The sequence below is a fragment of the Miscanthus floridulus genome, chromosome 1, assembly GCF_019320115.1.
Source record: "Miscanthus floridulus cultivar M001 chromosome 1, ASM1932011v1, whole genome shotgun sequence".
In the NCBI taxonomy this organism is placed as follows: Eukaryota; Viridiplantae; Streptophyta; class Magnoliopsida; order Poales; family Poaceae; genus Miscanthus; species Miscanthus floridulus.
In genome coordinates, this window is record NC_089580.1 from 202196219 (window position 1) to 202222359 (window position 26141).

Sequence of the window (26141 nt, forward strand, 5' to 3'; positions counted from 1 at the left end):
TTCTCTTCTTCCTCTCCTCATCAGCAGCTGATCTCCACTCTAGCCGTAGCAGCTAGCTCCAAGGCTCAAGCTGCCTGCCTGAATTATCCTCTTCCTCTCTCTGATTCTCAGTCCTCGTCGCCGCCAGGACGTACACCGACGACTGGCGGCAAGTGCCGCCGCCGGCCTTTCTCCAGGTCTTCGCACCCAACAGCCAGGTATGCCTGCCTCGCTTCGCTTCCCGTCCTGCTGCGCGAAACCGAGCGCCCGGCATCGTACAACCCTAATAATCCAAGCCATCTCCATTCGGCTCTCTCCCAATTGCAACCTACAAGTGTGTGTGCGTACACGCGTGATGATGCTCCGTACCAACTGACTGACTGCGCGCTTTTTAATTTGTTTGCAAAAATTATCTATATAGGGTCCCCGCTCCTCCCTGCTTCCGATGTGCAGATTGCTACGGCGGCGAGTATGTTGCGATGGTATCTAGCTTCCAACGGCATTGCGCTGCGCTTCCCCATCGGCAGTGTCTGCGCGCGCGGGGTGCTCGCTCTCGGTTCCCACAGGAGTAGGAGGGCGAGGCCGCGCAGGCACGCGGCGGTCTTCGCTGATAGGAGGCGGCGGCGGCGGCTCAGCAAGTGGCGGCGGCCGTGGTGGAAGACCTTCTTTGCTGACTGGAACGACGACGAGGAGAGCCTGGCCGGGTTCAGGGAGGACGACGAGCTGCTGGAGGAGATTGGGGCCGACCAGGAGCTGTCGGAGAATGAAAAGTTTGAGACGTGGAGGAGGAAGGCTGAGGCGATTGTTGAGCTACGCGAGGCCCAGCAGGATGCGATGAACGCCGAGGCGTGGTCGTGGCAGGATTGGATCAGTGGTGGCGGTGGCAGCGCTTCGGGGAGTGGAGTAGGTGGGGAGGCCAGCTTGGTTGACCAGATAACCGATGATCCTGCGGAGATTGTGTGGGATAAGGGCGTTATTGAGGTTTTGAGAGATACCGTCGATGAGGATTACGAGGACATGCTGTTCGAAGATCGAGTTTTTATGTATGCCTCGACAAACTCGGTGCGTTCTTTTTTACTACTACCTTGTTTGAGTCTTACCACATGTGACCGGAAGGTCCCGGGTTCGAGTCGTGGTGTCCTCGCATTGCACAGGCGAGGGTAAGGCTTGCCACTAACACCCTTTCTCAGACCCCGCATAGAGCGGGAGCTTTCTGCACTGGGTACGCCCTCCCTTGTTTGTGTTACCAAGTAGCATAATGTACTACTGCCCACTGATAATATAATCATGATCTCCTAGGGCGCTCGCCAGAAGCGCGTTGCCTGTTTGGTTAAACTCTTCTACCTTAATTACAATGATGCACAAATCTTTTGCGTATTCAAGAAAAAAAATATAACCATGACATGCCACTAGTTACTACTGCTCTGACAAAAAAAGACTATGTTATGAGCTTGGCTGCGTGCCCGCGCCTTACATCAAGTTTTTGTTTTTGCTGACAAAAAGACTTTGTACTGTACAGACCAAATTTCTAGCATTGTTGATTGTGGTTCCGTGGGTGATAGATTTTCTAGTCCATGACTATGTTTTGATGCCCTTCTTAGAGAGGTAATTCATCTCGCCCATTCTGTGTCATCCCTTCTTGTCAGTGAAGTACTGAGCTCTGATAAGTCATAACAGTATCTCTTTTTGCTTCTGTCGTTACGTGCAACCATGTATGCTAAATGCAGAATGTATTACATGGAACATTGCCTAATAACAGGTATGTCCAGAAGGTGCCACTTGCAGCTGAGTTACTTGATGTAAGGCGCAGCCAGAAGCTGCAGATGGTTAAAGACCTAAACATTGAAAAGGCAAGATACCGTCTTGAAGTAGAGATTGGCAAATCTCCTCCGCTTTCTGATGAGGAGGTCTGGTATGAGCTGCGGGAAAAAGCGTGAGAAAATGCTGAATACCATGCTTTCTTGCCAAGTCATTACTTTTATAAATGCACCATCCATCAGAATCCTATTTGTTCTCTGCCAGTATGAACATTATGATTATGTGTTGTCCAGTAAGTACAGTCTGTTTGTTCTTAAGGATTTTCTTCTCTTCTTTATCAGGATAGAGTTGAGGGATGATTGGAGGCTAGAAAATCGAGCAGCTTTAGCAAATATATGGTCCGATATGGTTTATGGGATTGTTCTATTCCTTCTTATGTGCTTCAACCAGAGCAAAGTAAGTATCTATCAGAAGACGGTTTCATTTCATTTTCAATTGCATATCATAATCTATGTAGCACTCTTGCTATGCATGTGGACACATGGTTTTCTCCTTATTCAAAATAGAGTTTAAATGATTAGAAAGATTCCTGTGCTATTAGACCCTACTAATGTCAAAGGATCCGTGCTAGTTACTTTACACTTTTACCTTCAAATATCTGCAAAAAATGTACTGACTACAATAGTACAATTTCACTTCATTTTTCTTCTGTGCTTGGTGTACCCTACAATTCTAAGGTAGCACTAATGTCATATCATTCCCATGTGACAAATCTAACTCTATATTGGTGGTTAAAATTTTGAAAAGTTGACCGAAGGCTTGTAGGATAGCACCTACTTTGGACCAAAGCTGTGTCATCCAGTTAGCGTAACTGGCAGACATCTTTCTGTAATAAAAATGTCTTGGCAGTGTAAATTTGTCTGATTGATAATCATGGCCTTTAGTTTCTCCAAATGAATATGTAGAGTTATGTTGTTATCATACATCTTACTTTTACTCCCTCCTCACATTCAGGTTGCGATGCTGAAGTTCACAGGATATAAGTTGCTAAATAAAATTTCAGACAGTGGGAAGGCCTTTCTTATTATTATAGTATCAGACATCCTTCTAGGGTAATTAATGTTATAAGAATTGTCATTCTCTCAAGTAGAAGATCTATGTATGCCTATATGGTTTTGAGGCCTGCATTCATTTATCCAGCATACTGTTGTAAAGTGTTATTCATGGCATTTTATCATCGGTACTCCTGGCACTAGAGTTGGAGCTTGACCAAACAAACGGGACGGGCTAGTCTATGTAATTGAGCTCTAAACAATCATAAACAGTACCAAAATTTAGTGTTTACTCAATGGAGACTGCGTTGGACAAGGGGGGCCATGGGGCCCACCTTAGTCTCAACTATGCTCTGCCCCTGACCAGCACAGTATATACACATTCCTTGCATATTATAAGAGAATATAATTGGAGGAATATTAATATATTGCATTGGGCCTCATGGGCTGATTATATAGAGTACATGGGACTAACATCTCACATGATTAGGCAATGTGGTACTATTCCTAATACTCTAACAGCCCCTAGGCTACCAGCCGAACAGGCTTGGTGCCGGCCCATAGCAGCCCATAGCAGGCCCCTTAGGCGCCTATTCTAACACACCCCCTCAGTCGAAACGTCGGCCACTCTGCACGTTTAGACTGGACCTGAACTCCGTGAACACTGAAGTAGGCAGCCCCTTGGTGAAGATGTCTGCATATTGCAAAGCAGTAGGAACATGCAGAACACGAAGATCACCAATAGCAACTCGCTCCCGGACGAAGTGAAGATCGATCTCAATGTGCTTGGTGCGCTGATGTTGCACCGGATTGGAGGACATGTAGACGGCACTGATGTTGTCGCAGTACACCAGTGTGGCGCGCCGAAGAGGGGCACGTAGCTCCAAGAGAAGCTGTCGCAGCCAAGTCGCCTCTGCAACTCCGTTAGCCACTGCGCGATACTCGGCTTCAGCACTTGATCTTGACACTGTATTCTGGCGCTTGGATGACCAGGAAACAAGATTGTCGCCGAGGAACACTGCATAGCCCGAGGTGGACCTGCGAGTGTCCGGACAACCAGCCCAGTCAGCGTCGGTGTAGACAACAAGATCAGTCGGAGTAGACGGTCGCAGCAGAAGACCGAGGTGGAGTGTGCCCCGAACATAGCGAAGAATCCGCTTCAGGGCAGCAAGGTGAGGCTCTCGAGGGTCATGCATGTGAAGGCAAACCTGCTGAACAGCATATGCAATATCTGGGCGAGTGAATGTCAAGTACTGAAGAGCTCCTGCAAGACTGCGAAAGTCTGTAGCATCAGACACTGGGCCCCCCTCAGCTGCAGCAACCTTGGAGTTGGTGTCAACTGGAGTAGAGCACGGCTTGCACTCAGCCATCCCGGCGCGATCTAAGATATCCAGCATGTACTGTCGCTGTGAGAGCAGAAGTCCATCGCCGCATCGTTGAACATGCATCCCGAGGAAGTGATGTAGTTCACCAAGATCTTTCATGGCGAACTCCCGCTGAAGAGCTGAGATGATCCGCCGAAGAGAATCTGAAGACGAAGCTGTGAGGACAATATCATCAACGTAAAGCAATAGGTAGGCTGTGTCTGATCCGCGCTGATAGATGAAGAGAGAAGTGTCTGACTTGGCTTCAACAAACCCAATGGACAGCAAGTAAGAAGCCATCCGACTGTACCAAGCACGAGGAGCCTGCTTCAAGCCATAGAGCGACTTCTTCAGTAGACAGACAAAGTCGGGATGAGCTGCATCTTCAAATCCGGACGGCTGCTGACAATACACTGTCTCAGTCAAGTCGCCATGAAGGAAGGCGTTCTTCACATCCAGCTGGTGAATGGGCCAGCGGCGACAGAGCGCCAAGGAGAGCACCGTGCGAACAGTGGCAGGCTTCACGACAGGGCTAAAGGTTTCATCAAAATCCACACCAGGCCGTTGGGTAAAACCACGAAGAACCCAACGCGCCTTATACCGCTCGAGGGAGCCATCAGACTGAAACTTGTGCTTGAAGATCCACTTCCCAGTGACAACATTGGCCCGAGGCGGACGAGGCACAAGGTCCCAAGTGCAGTTCTGTAGGAGAGCACGGTGTTCTTCTTCCATAGCTGCTCGCCAATTGGGGTCGGCAAGAGCACTACAGAAGGTCTTCGGCAGCGGTGAGAGAGGCACGACGTGGTAGATAGAAGGCATCCGGAAGCCGCTCTTCGATCGTGTGCCCATGGAGTGCTGGTTGGCTGCCGGAGGAGCAGGAACCGCCCCTTTGGGCAGCGGGGCAGCGGCAGCCTCGAGAGCGCGTGCCAGAGCAGCAACACGCGCCTCCTCCTTGGCCACGCGCTGACGCTCCAGGCGCTGCGCGGTGGCGGCGGCTTCGCTGGCCTGCTCATTGGCGAGGCGCCGAGCGACCTCGTCACCCTGGAGCGAGGTGGCGGAGCTATCTTTGTCGCCCTTGGGGGTTGTTGGAGAGGACGACCCCATGGGCGGGCTGCGCGGCTGTTTGCCGGCGAGCGAGGGCGCTGCGCGGCTGGTGCCGGCGCGCGTGGGGTGGGTTGGGCAGCGGAAGACCTAACCTAGTTTGATACCATATAAGAGAATATAATTGGAGGAATATTAATATATTGCATTGGGCCTCATGGGCTGATTATATAGAGTACATGGGACTAACATCTCACATGATTAGGCAATGTGGTACTATTCCTAATACTCTAACAGCCCCTAGGCTACCAGCCGAACAGGCTTGGTGCCGGCCCATAGCAGCCCATAGCAGGCCCCTTAGGCGCCTATTCTAACACATATAATGTGACATGTTACATATGCAAGTAGTTCAAAAACAGGGAAGTATTTTGGTTATGACTACTAGGGCAAATTAGGTATAGTGTTAATGTGCTATACTTGCGCTTGAGATGTCTTGTTTCATACTGATTCTAGTGCTAGATTATTTTCCCTTTCATCATAAGCTAATCGGGGGGGGGGGGGGGGGGGGGGGGGGGGGGTGGAGTTCAGTTAAGTTGCTCTGTACAAAAGCTCAACATCCATATAAGACAATTTAAATGTCTATCAGTCTTGTGTTCTTCTTTTGGGATACACATTGCTCCTTCAAGCAACTAAGAAATAGCCCTGATGTTTTCTGTTTGATTTCCTTTTCATTTAAGACAACGTTTTATTTGTGCATCTTTTGTTGTTAACTATTGTTTATAGACAATGATTTTATCCACTTTATAAAATCCACTACCTGCATTTTTGCAGGTACCATTCAGAGTCAGGTTGGCATACATTGGTAGAAGTTATTCTCGAGCATTACGGGCTTGAAGCTGATGAAGCGGCGGTCACATTTTTTGTTTGTCTGTTTCCAGTTGCTTTGGATGTGTACATAAAGTTTTGGGTATGCCTTTTTCGTCTAATTAACAGGGATAAAAATAGTTTTTAAATGTTAAAGTAGCATAGCTTTTTTAAGGAACCTCTTAATTTTGTAAGAAATTTTCTGTCCTATGGTCCTATCTCACCATTTTATATGTTGTCAATACGCTTCTTAGCAACTCCAGTACTACCATTTTAGTCACCTTTTTTAGAGGAGCAAGTTGCAACTTTCTTTTTTGTTGGAAACAAAATCCAATTTTCTATTGACTGCTTGATTTTATTAGCTACAGCTTTTATGGGTGTAAAACATTGTTCGGTGTTCCTGGTATTATTAGTTTATATGAGTTTAGAAATTCACATTGTAATCTGAATAAGATCAAGATACTTAGTTTATTTTTCTATGTTGTAGGTATACAAATATCTTCCAAGATTATCACCCAGTGTGGGCAACGTTCTGGATGAAATAAAGCGCCATTAGAGAATTTTTTTAGTTTCCTTAATTTGGAAATTGTCGCCTTCCAGGTATGTATTGGGCTCTTGATTCGTACTTGCTTTTATTTTCAGAGTTTGAACAGTAAGTAGTGGAGAATTTATTCACTATTTTGTTGTTCAGGAAGAATAAAAGAAGAAGATTAGTCCTTGAACAATAGGGATGCACATTTCTGTACGTTAGGTCATTGCCAGGTTCATTCTTTTGGCAAGAAAAACCAACAATGTTAATTGAAAAAGTGCAGTGTGAAAAAAAAAATTCACGGATGACCGTGTAAAATATTATGAAACACTTTTTTTTTCTGGTGTATTCAAGTTTTGTTTTCCTTGGGTTCTTGCTTGAGATGATGAATACATAAATTGTTCCCGTCAGTCTTGAGAATGAACACCTAATTGTCCCAAGACCAAAAACCATAAACTATCCTGATTGGATAATTTGATAATGTTGAATACATAAATTGTTCCCGTCAGTCTTAAGAATGAACACCTAACTGTCCCAAGACCAAAAACCATAAACTATCCTGATTGGATAATTTGATAGTGTTTTTTTGTGCTTAGGCTGGGAAACTAATTACAATTTGCAGGTAGTCAATGGGTATATTGGCTTGGCATATTAAGTTTTCAAATCTGAAGGATGTCTTCGTCTGAAAGGCCTTTGCCTAGAATGTCTGCCTGGTATCAATCAGAGTGCCCGGCTGTTCGGGAAGACTGGGAATTGGAGAAGTAACCTTATATTCTAAAACAATGTCTTGTGAAAGACTATGTTAGCCGGTTAGCAATATTCTCAGGGTGAACACGATTACTCTGCACTATAGTTTTTTTTTTTTAGTTCAGGGGGGGAGGGGGGAGGATCCCCACCTGTATATGTTATGTATATTGATTAATCAGTGCCCGCAGGCAAACATAGTTCATGACATTATATCATTTGATCTCTTTCGATCCAATGTAGATTACATAGGGTTTCTAAAAACATCAACCCAGACCCTTCCATAGCTTTGCATCGGTTATGCATGCTGCTAGCATTGACGGTGGTTTGCTCTTTCTGACCAGAAAACTACCCCATTCCTGCGCTTCCATAGTTGCCAACAACAGAGAGCAACGAAGCCCCATTCCTGCACTTCCATAGTTGCCGACAACAAAGAGCAACGAAGGTACTGAAGTGCTTCTGGGGGACGATAGCTGGGCGCTGGATGTTGTGTACCTCACCTGGCGCGCCAGTGCTGACCAGAGGTAGATGGAAACCAATTTTTGCCCGGAATTCCTTCGCGAACGCGAACGGGCACCCCATGATCACGTGATCCGCCATCTGACATTTATCAGTGGCAAGCATTTTTGCCTTAGAAATTCTTTGTGCTTGTTGGAGGTCTAGGGTGGTTGAAATCTGTGTTTTTTTTTTAATTTTAACCCTTTTTTTAATATATTTTTAAATCTAACACTGTCGGTTTTTTTTAAACTAACACTTTTGGCTGCGACTATTGCCCTGGCGTGGCCAAATGCCTGGGCTGACGTGGCGTGGGCCGGCCTGGGGGGCCGCTGATGTGGTGGGTCTTGCCGCGCCACCGACCCTGGCGCGGCAGTGCTGCGCCCTGATCTGTGGCGCGGCAGGACCAGATATATACCGTGTGCGAGCCCGCCCGCCCGCACGCACCCCTGCCCGCCCGCCCGACGCCCAAACGCCGCCGCCGTCGCCAGTGCCCTGCCTGCGGCCGCACGCGCTTGCGCCCGCCCGGCCTCGCCTCGCCCCGCCCGCGCCCGCACGGCCCGGCCTTGGCCGCTCGCCCACGCCGTGCCCGGCCACTCCTGCCGAGCAGCGCCCTAGCCGGCCGCGCCACGAGCGCCGGCGCGTCAAGGCCGCCCGCTCCTAAGGTACCTCCCTCTTGATTTCATATTTTTTTAATTATTATCTAGTATAGTTAGTATTTTTTTATCTACTATTAGTGTCTTTGACCAAATTTATATAATAGCGTACTAATATTTATGATACATAATAGGTACTATTACATTAAGCATGGAGTATACTTTCGTAATAAACTTATTAGGAGATAGAAATATTGATACCGTTTTTTTAGTTTTGATCAAACTTAAACATATTTGACTACTCGAGAAGTAAGATGCGTATTTATTTTGAGATGGAGAGATTACTTGTAATTTTAGAACCAAAGTTTTATATGGATTGATTATGTATTTATTATCTAGTATAGTTAGGATTTTGGGTTTAGAGATTTAGGCTAGTTAGGTTAGTGAATTTGTTTGTGAACTTACTAGTGTTAACTTGCATTTTGTTAATTTGAATACTCTAACGCTTTGTTTATCAATTTGTAACAGGATGGCTCCTCCCACGCAGCACCCGTTGTACCCCATTCTGGAGGTGAAGTACGACGATCAGCACCGAGCACACATCTTGAGTGACAACGACGCAGAGGTGTCCTTGCCTCCTTTGAGGCCCCGCACTCATACCAAGGCGCATCAGTGGGACGAGCGTTATACGCCGTACATACGGCGTGCCGGCTTTCTCGAGCTTGTCCGTGTTGTCAACCACGGTCTTCTGCCCCTTGACCCAGCACTACTTACTGCAGCTGTACACAGGTGTGAGTGCATTCTTGGTACGTAAACTTTCTTGTAACAAATTAGAGGTAACTAACAGTCGTTCTATTTTTATAACAGGTGGAGGCCTGAGACCCACACGTTCCATCTACCTTGTGGCGAGATGACCTTGACGTTGCAAGACGTGAAGGCTATTTTAGGCCTTCGGTTGAGGGGACTTACAGTGACAGGGATAGTTGACAAGGATCACTGGAGAGAGCTGGTGGCTCAGTTTACTGGTTTTCTTCCACCGGACGACGATGCTTCCAAGAAAAATAAGTGAGTAATTTAAGCCTATTTAATACTTGCATTGCTTTACAGCTGACATCGGGTCTCATTTTCTTTGATCAATTACAGGAAAAGTTTCGGTGTTTCGTCATCCTGGATCACAGAGCGCTTTGAGTACTTGGACCCACAAGCTGAGGAGGCACAGATCGACAGGTTCGCTCGAGTGTGGCTCTGATACTTTCTTGGTGCTTTCCTCTTCTCAGACGTCTCGGGCAACACCATCAGCTGGATCTTCCTTGACATTCTTTGCCAGCCGTGGGAGAACATAGCGGGGTACAGCTGGGGCAGCGCAGTCCTAGCATGGACGTATCGACAGCTATGCGTTGCCTACCGTCGCACCTCAGGACATGCGAACCTTGGGGGTTGCTCCTACCTACTCCAGGTTTGGTGTTGGAAACGATTGCCCATTGGAAGGCTCCTTAATAATGGTTTATCGGTAAGTACTTCGGTTTATTATATTTTTCCAAGCAGTTAGATATGATGAGATTATTTGTTGCTAATTCATTATCATGTTCAATACAGCAATGGAACGGGCATGATACACTCCTTATAGCTCTGTATATCTGGACGAAAGCACAGTTAGTTAGAGAGAATGCATGGCGCAAGTACAGGAAGTATACGGACGGTCTCGACGTCCTGACAGAGCACCAGGTTACGCTCTCTATACTATCGTAGCAGTGTCTTCTTCGATGTACACTATATCACAACCTAACACAATTACAAATTTTCAGGTGTTTTGTTGTCCTTGGGATTCTCCGGAGCTCTAGGACTATCTGAGTCCTGTCACTAGGGACGAGTCACACGAGTATCGCTGCGACGTCCCTCTTATTTTCTTCCATGTGGTCGAGATTCACTTGCCCATCCGGGTCTACAGACAGTTTAGAAGAATGACAGGCTGTCCACCACCGCTTTACTCCACCAATCAAGTATTGTACGAGTGCGTTATCGATTAATAACAATGCTACAATTCAGAGGTGTGTTTGGTATAACTAATATCGTTTTGTTGTAGGTTTGACCGCAGGTAGAGGTACAAGACCAAGGATTGGTGCGTGACACAGCTCGTACATCCATTTGTGGCAGACCAGGGTACCACATGCGGTCCTTGCGGGTCCTCCATATGATCAGCACACCTTCGATGAGTACCTGCGGTGGCTTCACAGGTCTATGAGGACACATATCAAGCCTCCGTACACTGACGTTGCGATTGACGAGGACTCAGAGGAAGATGTCATCGAAGATGTGTATGACGTTACCACTAGGGAGGACACACAACTATAGAGAGCCCCGCTTCAAAGATACGTGGTAAGATACTTGAATGGTACAATTTGTTATTCTTTTGGTATTAAGTATGTGCACTAAAACTGTCCAACCATGTTTCTGTACCCAGGCGACATAATTGTCAAGGCTGTCCAACGAAGCAGCGTTCTGGCTTCACGAGTCTAGAGGGTAGGGGCCAGGCGTTCTCGTGGCTTTTGTGGAGGTAAACATAAACTTGTCCGTTTCGAAAATATTTCTTTATTGTATATGCGTTTGGCTAATGAACTAACTTTAACGTCTATTTATGCAGAAGGTGAAGAAGAGCTGCAGGAAGCTAGCTCAGAAGTTGAGCTGCATAGACACTCCTTATGAGGAACCGCCACTCCCCGTGTGGTCGGATGGCACGTCTTCAGCCTCTTTGAGGACACCAGCCGCCTCTTCTTAGCCGATGACGCAGGGTGTCACTTCCGTGGTGCGTACACCACCACATCATAGCACTGGGAAGGACCCTACAACCGAGGACGAGGAGGATGATGACGACGACGACGAACCCCCGGGCTTCCGCGGACAGCACGGCCAGTGGGACGAATGGCCGCAGGATGAGATCGACATGTCTCAGATAGGTGGTGTCCCGTTTGGCACCCAAGGAGCCTCACAGGTACTAACAAAGATAGTTTGTTTCAATACGTAGGCTCCATGAACTAACGATCATAAAGAATTATAAGTAATCGTGCGTATCATATACCTGCAGTGTCGGGTACCATAGAACGGGATACCCCGAGCGTATATCAAAAGGGTCACTTAAGTCCCATAAAAAAACAAAGCTAGAAGGTAAGCCGTGGGCTCCTCACCGGCCACGTTCGAGCCCACCAGGCTCTCCGCCTCGCCTCGAGCCTCGCATAGGAGGTCTCGGCGTCCTGACGCAATCTCCGCCTCGCGCGAGGCCTCTCACGGAAGGCCTCGGCAAGGAATGCAATCTCCGCCTCACGTGAGGCCTCTCACGGAAGGCCTCGGCAAGGAGTCCGATCTCCGTCTCGCGCGAGGCCTCATTCTCCGTATCACGCGAGGCCATCTTATCCATAGCCCGTAACCCCTGCCTCGGCCAGTCTTCCCGACAGCACGTCATGTCCCATTAATACGTCAACCACTCTCGCAATCTCAGCCGGACGATGGCTCGACACCGCAGAATGATCGACGGGACATGAGGTCGCATCAGCGCCATACCGGCTGGGACAGGGCACGACGGGGATTACCGACCACTGTGTTCTGACACTGTGCCCACAATCAGCGCCCACACTACACTGTGCCCCGTGATCCCCGCCTCGAAAACAACACTACACGTACAGCTTGGCCCGGGTCATCACCGTCTCTGAGCCAGCGCACCAGATCAGCCGCCCTCTCAGAGCCTCGGCACTGTGCACCAAGGTCTCGGCTATCTCGGGATTTGTGTTCGCCGAGACCCCCACTGCGGTGCAGCCTTGGCACCGACCGAGCCTCGACCTCGCGCACAGTCAGTCCACAGTGGCTCACACGTTCACCGCCGCACCCACTCCGAGGCAGTCCCGGAGCTCCCATGACGCACAGGATCGGATGTGACCAGCACGCCACCCCAGTGCTTCAAGGACGGACCACTCCGACGACCACACCGCCACAGGGCTCGGACACGCCACCTCTGTTTGCACGACGCCGTATAGTTAGCATATGTACTGTCCTTGTCCTCCATTCAACTATAAAAAGAGAGGACTTGGGCCATTTAGGACGGACGAAGAAGAACACCCGGTAACACACACACTTTCCAGCTACCTGAGAGCAACATCTCAAGCAGCCCACACGACACCTCGCCGAGACCTAGGACTAGCTCCCTCTCTCACCTAGCTTGTAACCCCCTACTACAAGCACTTCGGTGCAAGGAATACAAGATCGATCTCTCAGACTGGACGTAGGGCATCGATTGCCTGAACCAGTATAAACCTTGTGTCTCTTTGCATCATCATCCGGGGCTAGGGGCATGCAGTTCACATTTACTGGTTGGTTGAGGACCCCCCCGGTCCGAAACACCGACAGTTGGCGCGCCAGGTAGGGGCCTCTACGTGTCATCTTCGTCATCCCAGCAAGTTCCGGATGGCAGACCCCGTACGACCATTGTGTCTCGACACGGTGGTTTGGTTTGGGAGCCTAGAGTTCATGTCTCTAGGGCATGAGTACGACATAGTACTTCTCACACCCCGAGCCCTGCCTACCGATGACGTCATCACGCATCGGCAGCCCCGGCGCAGGCGGCGCCCGGGCGGTCGTTCTCGCCGCGCTCGCCAGGCACGATGCGAGCAAGATCATCCCGATGTCACGCAAACCCAGGGCGACTCGTCGCTCTCCGTCGGCACCCCACGACCAGCTGTTGGCGCAGGGTCCCTGGTTGGGGATCTATCTAGCCTGAGCATGGACAAGGGAAAAATGCCGGTGACACCTGGTGACGCCCCGACATCATGCTCCGCTCCACCAATCCTTGAGGAGCTCACCCCGGCAGAGCAGAGCCCGACGGCGGCGCCATCCCCATATCCCTTTGGGTTGAGAAATGCCGCCGCCTCTTATGCTTACGCTTACACCGCCACTCACGAGGATGCCTTGGGACGCCGCCAGCGCTTCGCTCTCGACCTAGACGCCCACGCCAACTCCTTGGAGGAGGACGAGGCGTGGCCTAGAATGGATTTCTTTGGACTCCACGACCCTGGAGCTATGCGCCGTTTCCTGGCCGTAAGCGACTACTGCTTTGGCTACTCCGACTCCGACGACGAGGGCACCTACGACCCCACTCACGAGTGTTTTCACATCGGGCTTGGAATGTCGAGGGCGGGCGAGGAGGACGAGGGGGCGGGTAGTCGTTCCCCACTTTGCCCGGGAACAGGCGCCGCCACACCTTCGCGCATTGTCCTACCGGCAGCACGGAACGAGAACCCCGCTCTTGCGCGACCTCAACGCCTAGACCTGGAACAACTCTGTGAGCTCTAGGCCAAGGTTGAACAAGACCGACTTCTTCTACAGCAGCTTCGGGACTCTCTCGAACAGGAGCAGTGAGGTCGCGGTGAAGGCAGAGGAGCCCGACGGAGGGCCCGCGATGTACATCACCGCATCCACGACGACGAAGAGAGCGAGCAACCCCCAGTCTTTAATCGCGCTAGCCAGAACATCGTGGCTGCGGCTATGCTGGTCCACGCGATGCCCGAACCTTCTACCATGGAGGGGCGGCGGGTCCGCAGCGAGCTCCGAGAGATCCTAGAGACCGCCACGGTGCAGCAGGCCGAGAGTTCCGCCTCTCGACGGCACAGGGGCACCTCAAACCTGCCCACAGCACCGCCTCGACAGGATAGGGAAGCTCCAATTCGTCCCGAACCCGCTCGAGCACCGATAGCCCATAGGGTCCCCCTGTCGCTTGACCGCCTCGGCAATCGATGCGAGGCATAGGGAGACCACGAGGTGGTCAACAGGCGACGACGCCACGACAACGAGGGGCCCGCTCGGGGCTACCACCCACACTGAGGCGGCCTCTATGACAGTGAGGAGGACCGCAGTCCTTCTCCTGAACCACCTGGCCCTCGAGTCTTCAGTAGAGCCATCCGCGATGCTCAGTTCCTAGCCCGGTTTCGCCAGCCAGCCAACCTCACCAAGTACAGCGGTGAGACCAACCCCGAGCTCTAGCTCGCTGACTACCACCTGACTTGTTAGCTAGGCGGCGCCGACGATGACCGGCTCATCATCCGCAACCTTCCATTGCTCTTATCAGACTCAGTGCGAGCCTGGCTCGAGCACCTTCCCCCCTCTCAGATCCACGATTGGCGCGACTTGGTTCGGATCTTCGTCGGAAATTTCCAGGGCACATACGTGCGCCCTGGAAACTCCTGGGACCTTAAGAGTTGTCGCCAGAAACCAGACAAGTCTCTCTGAGACTTCATCCAGCGCTTCTCGAAACAATGCACCGAATTGCCCAGCGTCGGCGACTCAGAGATTGTCCAGGCTTTTCTCTTTGGCACCACCTGCCGAGACTTGGTCCGAGAATTAGGCTGGAATGTGTCGCGTTTGGCCGCCGCGCTCCTCGACATCGCCACCAACTTCGCCTCAGGCGAGGAGGCTATAGGGGCCATCTTCCCCACGGACGACGCCAAGGGGAAGCGGATGGATGAGGCCCCCGAGGCCTCGGTTCCTCGCCTCCCCAAAAGGAAGAAGAAGGATCGCTAGGAGAAGCGGGCCGTCCTCGAGACCGATATGGTCGCGGCCGCAGAACGCAAGAATCTCCGAGGACCCAGGGGCCACAGACCCTTCGACGACATGCTTAAGAAACCCTGCCCTTACCACCAAGGCCCGGTCAAGCACGCCCTAGAGGATTGCTCCATGCTGCGACGTTACTATGCCAGGCTCGGGCTCCCCGACGACGACGCCAAGCAGAAGGGCGCCGGTGACCGGGACGATGACAAGGACGACGGGTTCCCCGAGTGAAAGGTCCTTGTTTGGTTTTGGTAATTGAGTGACAACTTAGGTGGACTAATTGTGTTTATGTGAGATACACAGGTGATTAGTCCATAGGTACATGTGTGTGAGCAACATATGCCATGAAGGTGAAAATGGCTTGGAGATATTGCAAAGCTCACACATGTGATGATGAAGGAGCTTAAATGCACATGAGACATGATATTGAGTCATGTGATCAAGGTGGAGAAGATCAAGACAAGACTTGGCTTGATGGACCGGTTACAAGCGTGAAGGGCAAGTCGAAGGCTTTAGAGTGATGGACCGCGTGGCGGTGAAGCTTGAGCAAGACTTGGCACCGATGGACGATGGCAACAGCGATGAGCAAGTAGAGTCAAGATCGATGAACCAATATGATCATGTGATGATATGAAGTGGATCATATCATTGTTGATCGTGTTGGTGCATGTGTTGCATCGACATTGGAAGAGATGGAATGGAATGCACAAGGCAAAGGTATAACCTAGGGCATTTCATTTCACCGGTCATAGGTGTGTAGAGAAGTTTATGACCGGGTTTAGGATAGATGGCCGTACTATCAAGAGGGGCAAACTTGTTTGCATATCGGTCATCTAGTGCCACTCGAGTGATCTAACTTTGCATTGTCGCTAGGATCGAGTGGCGTGGCAAGTTGAGTGGCTAACATCCTTTGGGAAATGATTGTGAAAATGCTAACACACATACACATGGTGGTGTACACTTAGTGGTGTTGGCACATTTACAAAGGTGGTGGTGTTTGCAGGGGTGAGATGGCTTTCGGGAAAATGGAATGCCTATTTTCTATTACGCCGGATGCAAATTCTTGGTGGTTAGCACATTGGAGCAAGGGTGAAGAAGTTAGAAGTGAAAACGAGTTGATCATGAAGATGCTGGCGTCGGTCAACTAACCGGACGCTGGATCTGAATGCACCGGACGCTGGCTGGCTGCGTCTGGTCAGGCTGACGTACGGTGACGCAGAAGCTAGAGTGTGACCGGACGCTGGGCTACGTCCGATCAAGTGTGACCGGACGCGTCCGGTCGAGGTCGGTACCTTACTGGAAACGACCAGACGCTGGGGGTTCAGCGTCCGGTCAGTTGAAGCTACTGCGTCCGGTCAGGTCAAGTGACCATTGGAGTCGGGACATATGGCCGTCTATGGGCGACTGGACGCTGAGGTCCAGTGTCCAGTCAACACGACCGGAGCGTCCGATCGGCCCGACCGTTGCCCAGTAAAGGGGTAACGGCTAGTTTAGCCCTTGGGGCTATAAATAGAAGTGGCCTTCGGCCATGGCTGGTGCTGAGCACCTTGGGGGACTTTGTGTCCATGCTTGAGAGTGCTTAGGAGCCCTCCACCACACATATACTTGATAGTGATCATTCGATTGTGTGAGTGAACGATTCTAGTGCGATTGCATCGTGAGGTTGCATCGAGTAGCACTAGGTGATCGAGTTGTAAGCCGGTGGTGCTTGTTACTCTTGGAGGTTGCCACCTCCTAGATGGCTTGGTGGTGGTCTCCGTCGAAGCGCGCAAGAAGCTTGTGCGGCGCTCCGGAGAAGTGCTTGTGAAGGGCATTGTGCTCGCCCCGCAGGAGCCGCGAAGAGCAACTCTAGTAAAGCGTGTCATTAAGCTACCCTCACTCAAGGGGTAGGTTCTTGCGGCGCCCGACGTGCGGGCTTAGTGGGTGATGCTAATTAGTCGCCGAACCACCAAGTGAGCGGTCGACACAACGGGGACTAGCGTGTTGGCAAACACGTGAACCTCGGGAGAAAAATCATCGTGTCAACCTTGTTCTTCCTGTTGGTTTGCATCCCCATTACACAAGCTTGCAATTACTTTTATACATATTAAGCTTGTGTAGTTGCTCTTGTAATTAGATAGCTTGTGTAGCTTACTAATTACCTTCTTGCTTGTGTAGCATAGAAATAGCTCCCTTGCGTGGCTAATTTGGTTTTTGTAACCTTGTTAGTCACATTGCTTAGTTTGTGTAGCTAAGTATTTGCGCTCACTAATTAGGCATTGGTTGCCTTGTTATTGAGCATTGCTAGTGAGCTTAGTTAGCTTCGTGCTTTTGCTTACTAGCATGTGTAGGAGCTCCCTTGTTGCTTAAAGTACTAGTGGCATAGATTTGTGTAACTTTGCTCCTAGAATTGTTTTAGGAGAGCTCTAGCTAGCCCGGCACCTTTGTTGCATAATTATTATCTTTGCAAGGTGCTAGTGAACATATATAGTGGGGAATAGTCTTGGCTAGACCGATAGTTTTAATTCCGCATTTGTATCGGTTAGCCGATGCATTTAAGTTTTAGAAAAGACTATTCACCCCCCCTCTAGTCGCCATCTCGACCCTTCACCGAGGTACGCAACGCCTTCATGATCTTCGGTGGACCCTCGGCGTGCCTTATGGCGCGGCAGCGGAAGAGGGAACGCCGAGAGGTCTTCTCGGTCAAGGTGGCCACTCCCCGGTACCTCGATTGGTCTTGAGAGGCGATCACCTTTGATCGAGACGACCACCCCGACCATGTTCCGAATCCGGGGCAGTACCCACTTGTTGTCGACCCGATCATCGGCAACACCCGACTCTCCAAGGTGTTGATGGACGGAGGCAGCGGCCTCAACATCTTGTACATCAACGCCCTGGAGCTCTTGGAGATCGACCGATCGAGGCTCCGAGGCGACATCGCACCCTTCCACGGCATTGTGCTAGGGAAGCGCACGCGACCCATTGGGCGCATCGACCTTCCCGTCTGCTTTGGCACCCCCTCCAACTACCGCAAGGAAGTCCTTACCTTTGAGGTAGTCGGGTTCGGGGGAGCCTACCACGTCATCCTGGGGCGGCCGTGCTACGCCAAGTTCATGGCAGTCTCCAACTATACCTACCTCAAGCTCAAGATGCCAAGCCCTAGCGGTATCATCACGATTGAGTCCACGTACGAACATGCATACGACTGCGACGTCGAGTGCATCGAGTACGCCAAGGCTCTTGCAGAGGCCAAGACCCTCATCGCCCACCTCGACCAACTCAGCGGCGAGGCGCCTGACTCCAAGCGTCGCGCAGGGGCATTTGAGCCCATGGAGGCCATCAAGCTTGTCCCGGTCGACCCTGCCTGCCCCGACGACCGGGCGCTGAGGATCAGCGCCACCCTCGACATCAAATAGGAACGCCGACATATTCGCATGGAGTCCCTCGGATATGCCGGGCATACCGAGGGAGGTCGCCGAGCATGCCCTGGACATTCGGGCCGGCTCTAGACCGGCGAGGCAACGCCTGCGCCGCTTCGACGAGGAAAAGCGTAGGGCCATCGGTGAGGAGGTGCATAAACTCTTGGCGGCCGGGTTCATCAAGGAAGTGTCCCACCCAGAGTGGTTGGCAAAACCCATGTTAGTCAAGAAGAAAAATGGGAAATGGAGGATATATGTAGACTACACCGGTTTGAACAAAGCCTGTCCAAAAGTCCCCTTCCCATTACCCTGAATTGATCAAATCGTTGATTCCACCACAGGGTGCGAGACCCTGTCTTTTCTTGATGCGTATTCTGGTTACCATCAAATCAAGATGAAGGAGTCCGACCAGCTTGCAACTTCTTTCATCACATCATTTGGCATGTACTGCTATGTGACTATGCCTTTTGGCCTCAGAACGTAGGGGCCACGTACCAGCGGTGCATGACCCAGGTCTTTGGAGACCACATTGGGCGGACCATCGAGGCCTATGTGGACGACATCGTGGTCAAGACCAGAAAGGCCGGGAACCTCGTCGATGACTTGATGATAGCCTTCAGATGCCTTAGAGAGAAGGGCATCAAGCTCAATCCCGAGAAATGTGTATTTGGGGTCCCCCGAGGCATGCTCTTGGGATTCATAGTCTTGGAACGCGGCATCGAAGCCAACCCAGAGAAGGTCTCGGCCATAACCAGCATGGAACCAATCAGAGACCTCAAGGGAGTATAGAGGGTCATGGGATGCCTTGCGGCCCTGAGCCGCTTCATCTCGCGCCTCGGCGAAAAAGGTCTGCCTCTGTACCGACTCTTGAGAAAATCCGAGCGTTTTTCTTGGACCCCCGAGGCCAAAGAAGCCCTCGACAGACTCAAAGCGCTGCTCACGAATCCTCCCATCCTGGTACCCCTGACCAGGGACGAGGCCCTCTTACTCTACGTCGTCGCAACGACCCAAGTGGTCAGCGCTGCCGTAGTAGTAGAGAGGCAGGAAGAGGGGTAGGCTCTGCCCACCCAACGACCTGTTTATTTCATCAGTGAGGTGCTCTCCGAGACCAAAGCACGCTACCCCCACATCCAGAAGCTGGTCTACGCCGTAGTCCTGGCCCGGCGCAAACTGCGTCACTACTTCGAGTCTCACCCAGTGACTATGGTATCATCTTTCCCCCTGAGGGAGATAGTTCATAACCGGGAGGCCTCAGGCAGGATAGCCAAGTGGTCCGTCGAGCTTATGGGGGAAACCTTGACTTTTGCGCCTCGAAAAGTGATCAAGTCTCAGGTCTTGGCCGATTTTGTGGCTGAGTGGACAGACACCCAACTACCACCTGCTCAAATTCAGACGGAGTGCTGGACCATGTACTTCGACGGATCCCTGATGAAGACCGGGGCAGGCGCGGGTCTGCTCTTCATCTCGCCCCTCGGGGCACACATGCGCTATATGGTGTGGCTCCACTTCGCCGCCTCCAACAATGTGGCCGAGTACGAGGCCCTCATTAACGGCTTACAAGTCGCCATCGAACTTGGGGCATGGCGCCTCGACGTTCGGGGCGACTCGCAGCTCGTCGTCGATCAAGTGATGAAGGAGTCAAATTGCCTCGACCCCAAAATGGAGGCTTACTGCAAGTTGGTATGTCGCCTAGAAGACAAGTTCGACGGTCTCGAACTAAACCACGTCGCACGAAAGTACAACGAGGCCACCGACGAGCTGGCAAAGATGGCCTCGGCACGGGCCCCAGTCCCCCCGAACGTCTTTGCCAGAGACCTCCACAAACCTTCCATTGACTACACCTTGGTAACAGAGGAGGGCCCACCTGAGGAAACCACGGCGAAGCTCGATGCCCCCTCTACTGCCGAGGCCCCCTCGACCGAGCCTGAGGTCATGGAAGTCAACACCGAGCCTCTGCAGACCAACTAGGACGTGGATTGGTGAATCTTGTTCCTCGATTGGCTTGATCGGGGAGAGCTTCCTGGCGACAGGACTGAAGCCCGACGGCTAGCGCGCCGAGCCAAGACTTACATCCTCTACGATGACGAATTGTACAGGCGAAGTCCCTCAGGTGTCCTCCAACGATGTATCACTACCGAGGCAGGCCAAGCCCTACTTTGGGAATTGCACACAGGCGCCTACGGGCACCATGCGACGCCTCGGACGCTCATAGGAAATGCTTTCCGCCAAGGGTTTTACTGGCCGACGGCGGTCGCCGACGCCACCAATCTAGTACGCTCCTACGAAGGATGTCAGTACTATGCTCGACAAACACATCTCCCAGCCCTGGCCCTCCAAACCATCCCCATCACGTGGCCGTTTGTCGTATGGGGGCTCGACATGGTCGGGCCTCTGCAAAAGGCCCCCGGGGGCTACACCCATCTACTGGTATCAATCGACAAGTTCTCCAAATGGATCGAGGCTCGTCCGATCAATCGAATCAAATCTAAGCAGGCTGTGCTATTCTTCACTGACATTATCCACACGTTTGGGGTTCCTAACACCATCATCACCGACAACGGGACATAGTTCACCAGCAAAAAGTTCCTGACGTTTTGCGATGACCACCACATCCGTGTGGCCTGGTCGGCCGTAGGGCACCCAAGGACCAACGGCCAAGTAGAACGTGCCAACGGCATGATCCTACAAGGCCTCAAGCCAAGAATTTACAACCGGATGAAAAAGTTTGGCAAGAAATGGCTCGCCGAACTCCCATCGGTCATCTGGAGCCTGAGGAACACTCCAAGCCGAGCCACGGGGTTCACGCCTTTCTTCCTGGTCTATGGGGCCGAGGCCATCCTCCCCACTGACTTGGAATATGGTTCCCCAAGGCTATAAGCCTATAACGAACAAAGTAACCGTACCACCCGAGAGGACGCCCTCGATCAACTGGAGGAAGCCCGAGACATCGCGCTACTACACTCGGCTAAATACCAGCAGACCCTATGGCGCTATCAGGCCCGGTGCGTCCGAGGCTGAGACTTGAAGGTAGGCGACCTAGTGTTGAGGCTAGCACAGAGCAACAAGGGCCGCCACAAGCTGACCCCGCCATGGGATGGACCGTACATCATCGCCCAAGTACTGAAGCCCGAGACTTACAAGCTGGCCAACGAGAAGGGCGAAATCTTCACCAATGCCTGGAACATAGAACAGCTACGTCGCTTTTACCCTTAAATTTCCAAGCATTGTATGTGTTGTTTCTCGAAATACAATTAAAAAGCATTCTTTAGTTGGTATAATTTTTCGAGAAATCCCCCAAGCCCGTCGTGGGTCTCGGCAATACAATAACACGGTAAGGGAGACTCAGCTCTGCCTCAGCAGAACCAAGCCTCCCTTGGGGGCTAGATGGGGGACTCCCCCTAAGTCCCACGCACCATTCTTCAGTCATTTTTCGAAAAAATTCCTACGCCAAGTCTCTAACACGCTCTGACGAATCGGTTGTAAAAACCCCTCGGACCAAAGTCTGTTTCCTAAGCAAGAGGTCGGTAGAGTCGCGAGATAGCCTACGCCTCCAGGCTACGGCACTCCCTCACTACCTCTCGCCCAAAGGACGGCTTAAGATCCAAGGAGGCGTTTTGCAAAAGAAATCTGATCAGATGCAACAGAGGGCAGAGGCTCGGAAACCCGAGAAAAACAACTAAGAAACACAAATACTTCAAAAAGAAAGGCCTCGACGGCCACAAGCGTTACGATACAAAGATAATTCCTACTCTACTCTATTTTTACATGGCCCCTTGGGCCCAGGTCAAGCCTTAGGGCCTCCAGCATCGGCAGACGGTAGAGGAGGGACCACCTCCTCTTCGAAGAGCGTTGCCAGCGCCGTGCCAGGGCCTTCCGCCACCTCCATCAGCTTCGTGATCGCCGCGTCGGCCTCCTCCTCATCATCAGGCAAGACATAGCCATCACTGATGGCCGGGAGGTCAACGCCAACATAGTGAGAGGAGATGATGGCCAACGCCCGCTTGACACCCGTGTGCAGCGCTCCTTGGAGCCGCTCGCGCATCTGGCTGCTCAGCGCAACCAAACGGCTCCTAAGGGAGCTGCCTGACTGAATCCCTTCAACCTCCAAGGCCTCGCAGGCAGAAAGGGCGGCACGCTTCAGCGCCTCGTGCTCCCCGATCTCGGTCTCGAGCACCGTCTGCACCGCGCTGGAAGCCTCGGCTGCCCGAATAACCTCCGCCTCTGACTCTACACCATGGAAAAAGAAATAAGGTTGAGCGAGGGAAAAACAACCTAAATTAGGAGCGGAAGCCCACGGAACTCACCCTTGGCCTTCAGCTCCTAGCGTCGGGTCTTGACCTGATAGGCCTCGGCTTCCTCCTTCCAGCGCAGGGCCTCGGCCCGAGAAGCCTTGGCCTTCTCCTTCAAGCACTGGGCCTCAACCCGACAAGCCTCGGCTGCCCTGGAAGCTTCACTCCCCAGCTCTGCGTCACACAAGGAAGTTAGGGAGCAAACATAAGGAAAAGAAAACAAAACGAGGGGACTAAAACTCACCCTCGACCGTCCCCCTCCAAACCACTGCCTCGGTTCGCGAGGCCTCAGTTGCAGCAAGGGCCTCATCCAAGGCACCTTTCGTCAACTGGTGCACAGTCTGTTTCGCCCCTAGCTGCCCCGCAAGAGTGGTGGCCGAGGCCGTGGCTTCAACGGCCCGAGCCCTGAAGGCATCTCGATCACTGGCCGCGCGGGCGAGCTCCTCCTCCAACTCCTTGACCCGCGCCGCCAGAGGGGCAAGCTGCTCCTGGGCTGTGGCCGCCTCGACCTTCACGTCGGCACAATGAAGGCGGAGGTCCTCCACCTCCGCGCTCCACGCCGCTAGGAGCTCGTTAGCACCCGCAAGTAGGCCCTTTTGCCGTTGGAGCTGGTCCCAGATGTCCCTCTCCCACCGGAGAAAGACCAACTTCCCAAGGGACCGTGTCTCGAGCTCCTGGGGAAGCAGAATAGGGGTCATTGATTGCAACAAAACTCAGAAAAAGGCAATGTCGCGTGAGAAAAGAAAACGCAAACCTGGGTGACTCTGGGTAGTTCGTCGGCCACCACGGACAGTGCCGTCCGAAGCGACCGCTCCGCCAGCTGGCGGTATTGCTCAAAGGTGTCCCAGCGCCCGCCCTCAGTTGCGTCCTCGAGAGCGAACAGGAGCTCCCCCTTAGGGTTGTCCCGGCTCCGCCACAGTACGCGCGGGTGCTCCCACCCGCGGGGCTCGGGTCGCACCCGTACGAGGGCCGAGCTTCCCTCGCCCAAGGTCGGAGCCGGCTGTTCCACGGCGCCGGTCTCCTCGGCGTCAACCACCCCCCTGCGCCCAGGAAGTATCGTCGGAGGAGATCGGATAGACCTCCGCCTCCCGGGCACTCTCTCGAAACAACGGCGGGCCCTGAACCAAGGGCGCCACCAAGGCCTCCGCCGCCTTCATCTTCGTCTCTTGGGCAGACGACCTCGCCGCCATCACATCAGCCTCAGCGATCTCGGGGGCTCCAGCCTCCGCAGTCATGGCCTCGATGGTCTCGGGGGCTCTGGCCTCCACCATCGTGGCCTCGGTGGTCGTAGAAACACCGACCCCCGCCGCTACGGTCTCAGTGGTCTTGGGCGCCCTGGCCTCCGTAGCCTCAGCCTCGGAGACCCTGGGGGCCTTGGCAACCAAGGGCACGCCGGCCCCATCCGACTCGTGAGCCTCGCCCTCGCGGGGCGGAAGCACTCCTTCCCCCGTCTGTGTCGGGGTCGCCTCGGCAGCCCCTCCTTGGGCGGGTGGCTCCTTCGGGTCGGCCCTCGCCGATGCCACGCCGCGTTGTATAGCGGCTTGTGCCTCTGCCACCCAGTGGGCGGAGGAGCCGGGGCTCGCCTTGAGCGCTTTAAGGGGCGCCAAGGGAAGCTCATCCGCAAGCCGCTTCCGACTAAGGAAAAGTCACCTACAGGGTCAGTACGAGGCCAAAGAGCGAACGAAAGGCACTACGACCCCACCAAAAATACACCTACCTCGAACAGGGAGGCAACCACTTCGCCACGGCGACCCTCGTCTGCAAAGGCGGCGACGGCGGCAGAGGCAGCGCCTCCATGTCCATCGGCACTGGCCGGTCCTCAAAGAACCCCGACGCCCTATCGGTCCTCTACGGGGGTGGTTGCGTCACCTCCGCCGCCACATGTACCACCATCGTCGTCGAGCCCACCGAGCTGACGGCGTGTTTGCCTAACGCCCGCGCCCCGGGCGTGTCAGCCTCGGCCCTGGGGCGGGTAATCGCCGACCCCAAGTCCGCTTCTCCTCCTCCTCCTCCCAGGAGCGCCGGGCTGCTTGCCAATGCCCCGGGCACCACCTCCACCACGTCAAGGAGATGGTCCAGGGGACCTCGCCCCACCTCGCCCTCATCATCCCCGTCCGAGGCCTCCGTCGACAGCGACGGCGACGGGGATTCCTCCAACGGGAGACCATCCTTCCTTTGTTGACGGCGGCGCTTATCCAGCTCCTCACGCGCGAGGATTTGCTTTGTGTGCCTCGCCGCCTTGGTGTCTTTCCGTTTTTTTTGTGCGTCGGCGTGCACCCGGTTGATCACCCGCCGCCTCACGTCCTCAGGAATGGGCGGCGGAGAGGAACACACGTCCCTCATCCCCTGCAGGAACGACGAACGCGCATAAGGGAACAAGGGGTAAGGGGAGACTGAGGAGGCTCGGAGGCTACAGCGGCACATGACTTACCAGCGAGAGGAACCCCCGCGACGATCGCATCGCGATAGGGGTCAAGTTGCCGCCCCTCAGCTTCGCCTCTACCGTCTCCCCCACCCGACGAAGAATTTCCTCGTCAGAAAGGGCGGAGGAGGACATCCGGATGCCCTCAATGGGCTCACCCGGCTTCATCCCGAACAGCCGCCGCCGCCGAGCCATCAGCGGCAGCACCCTCCGGCGGTGGAAGGCGGCCACGACCACAGCCATGGTAAGACCATGGCCCCGCAGCCTCGCTAGCCCCTCCAGAAGCAGCTGCAGCTTGGGCTGGTCGTCCTTCGAGACGCCGTACTTTCATCTCTCCGGGCAGCTCCCCACAATCCGCCTAGTGTAGGGGGGAAGTCCTCTGTCATCGTTATGAAGGTAGAACCAGCTCGTGTACCACCGGCGGATGGAGGACACGAGCTGGGCTGGGATGTAGAGATGCTGGCAGTCCTGGCGCACTTGGAGAGTGCAGTCGCCGGCCCTCGTCACCTTCCTCATACCCGACGTACCCGTCGGCTTGGTGGTGTGCCCCGCCTGGAATAGATGGAGCCACAATTCCTAATGGGGAGCAATCCCCAAGTACCCCTCGCAGACGGCAACAAAGATAGCCGCCTGAGCGATGGAGTTGGGATTGAAGTTGTGGAGCTCCACGCCGTAGTAGTGCAGGAGCGCCCGCATGAACCGATCTGCCAGGACACCGAGGCCGCGCTCGTGAAAGGAGATGAAGCTCACGACATAGCCGTCGTGAGGCCTCGGCTCTGGCTCGCTGTACGGAGCAATCCACTCTGTCCTGGTGGGGTCCGTCACCGGGCGAAGGAGTCCACCGTCGATGAGCGACTGGAGTGCCTCCACGGTAACATCGGAAGGATCCCAGGGGTCCGCCTCGACAACGACGATGTCGCCGGCCATGAGTGCGACGGAGGGATCAGATGCGGTTGTGAGTTTTTCTCTTTCCCCCACGCTCTCGCTTTTTCTCACTTTCTCCCTGGCTCGCTCTTCTCCCT

The 26141-nt window shown here is 53.1% G+C and overlaps 2 protein-coding genes across 9 annotated transcripts; one reads left to right on the plus strand and one right to left on the minus strand.

The window, feature by feature from the left end:
- Positions 1-58: 58 nt before the first annotated feature.
- LOC136450709 (protein DAY-LENGTH-DEPENDENT DELAYED-GREENING 1, chloroplastic-like) lies at positions 59-11491 on the plus strand. 8 transcript variants are annotated; one of them, XR_010758408.1, is made up of 18 exons: positions 59-197; positions 401-1041; positions 1499-1584; positions 1739-1891; positions 2079-2193; positions 2752-2849; positions 6026-6161; positions 6546-6658; positions 7676-8491; positions 8951-9211; positions 9290-9487; positions 9566-9649; positions 9750-9932; positions 10019-10147; positions 10228-10433; positions 10506-10798; positions 10884-10976; positions 11064-11491. XR_010758408.1 is itself a non-coding variant. In XM_066451305.1 (9 exons), the coding sequence occupies exons 2-8, from the start codon at positions 451-453 to the stop codon at positions 6612-6614; spliced, it is 1269 nt and encodes a 422-aa protein (XP_066307402.1). In that variant the 5' UTR covers positions 59-197; positions 401-450; the 3' UTR covers positions 6615-6658; positions 7210-7642. The 8 variants fall into 8 exon arrangements, 3 of the variants coding, with proteins under 3 accessions (XP_066307402.1, XP_066307411.1, XP_066307421.1); XR_010758404.1 differs by having other exon boundaries at positions 1739-1912; positions 11064-11489; XR_010758407.1 differs by having other exon boundaries at positions 1739-1912; positions 10228-10427; positions 11064-11489.
- Positions 11492-22728: 11237 nt separating this feature from the next.
- Positions 22729-24500, minus strand: LOC136470279 (uncharacterized). Its single transcript, XM_066468177.1, has 5 exons — positions 24415-24500; positions 23808-24332; positions 23452-23737; positions 23017-23371; positions 22729-22871 (listed from the first exon to the last, which is right to left on the minus strand). The coding sequence occupies exons 1-5, from the start codon at positions 24498-24500 to the stop codon at positions 22729-22731; spliced, it is 1395 nt and encodes a 464-aa protein (XP_066324274.1).
- Positions 24501-26141: the final 1641 nt, after the last annotated feature.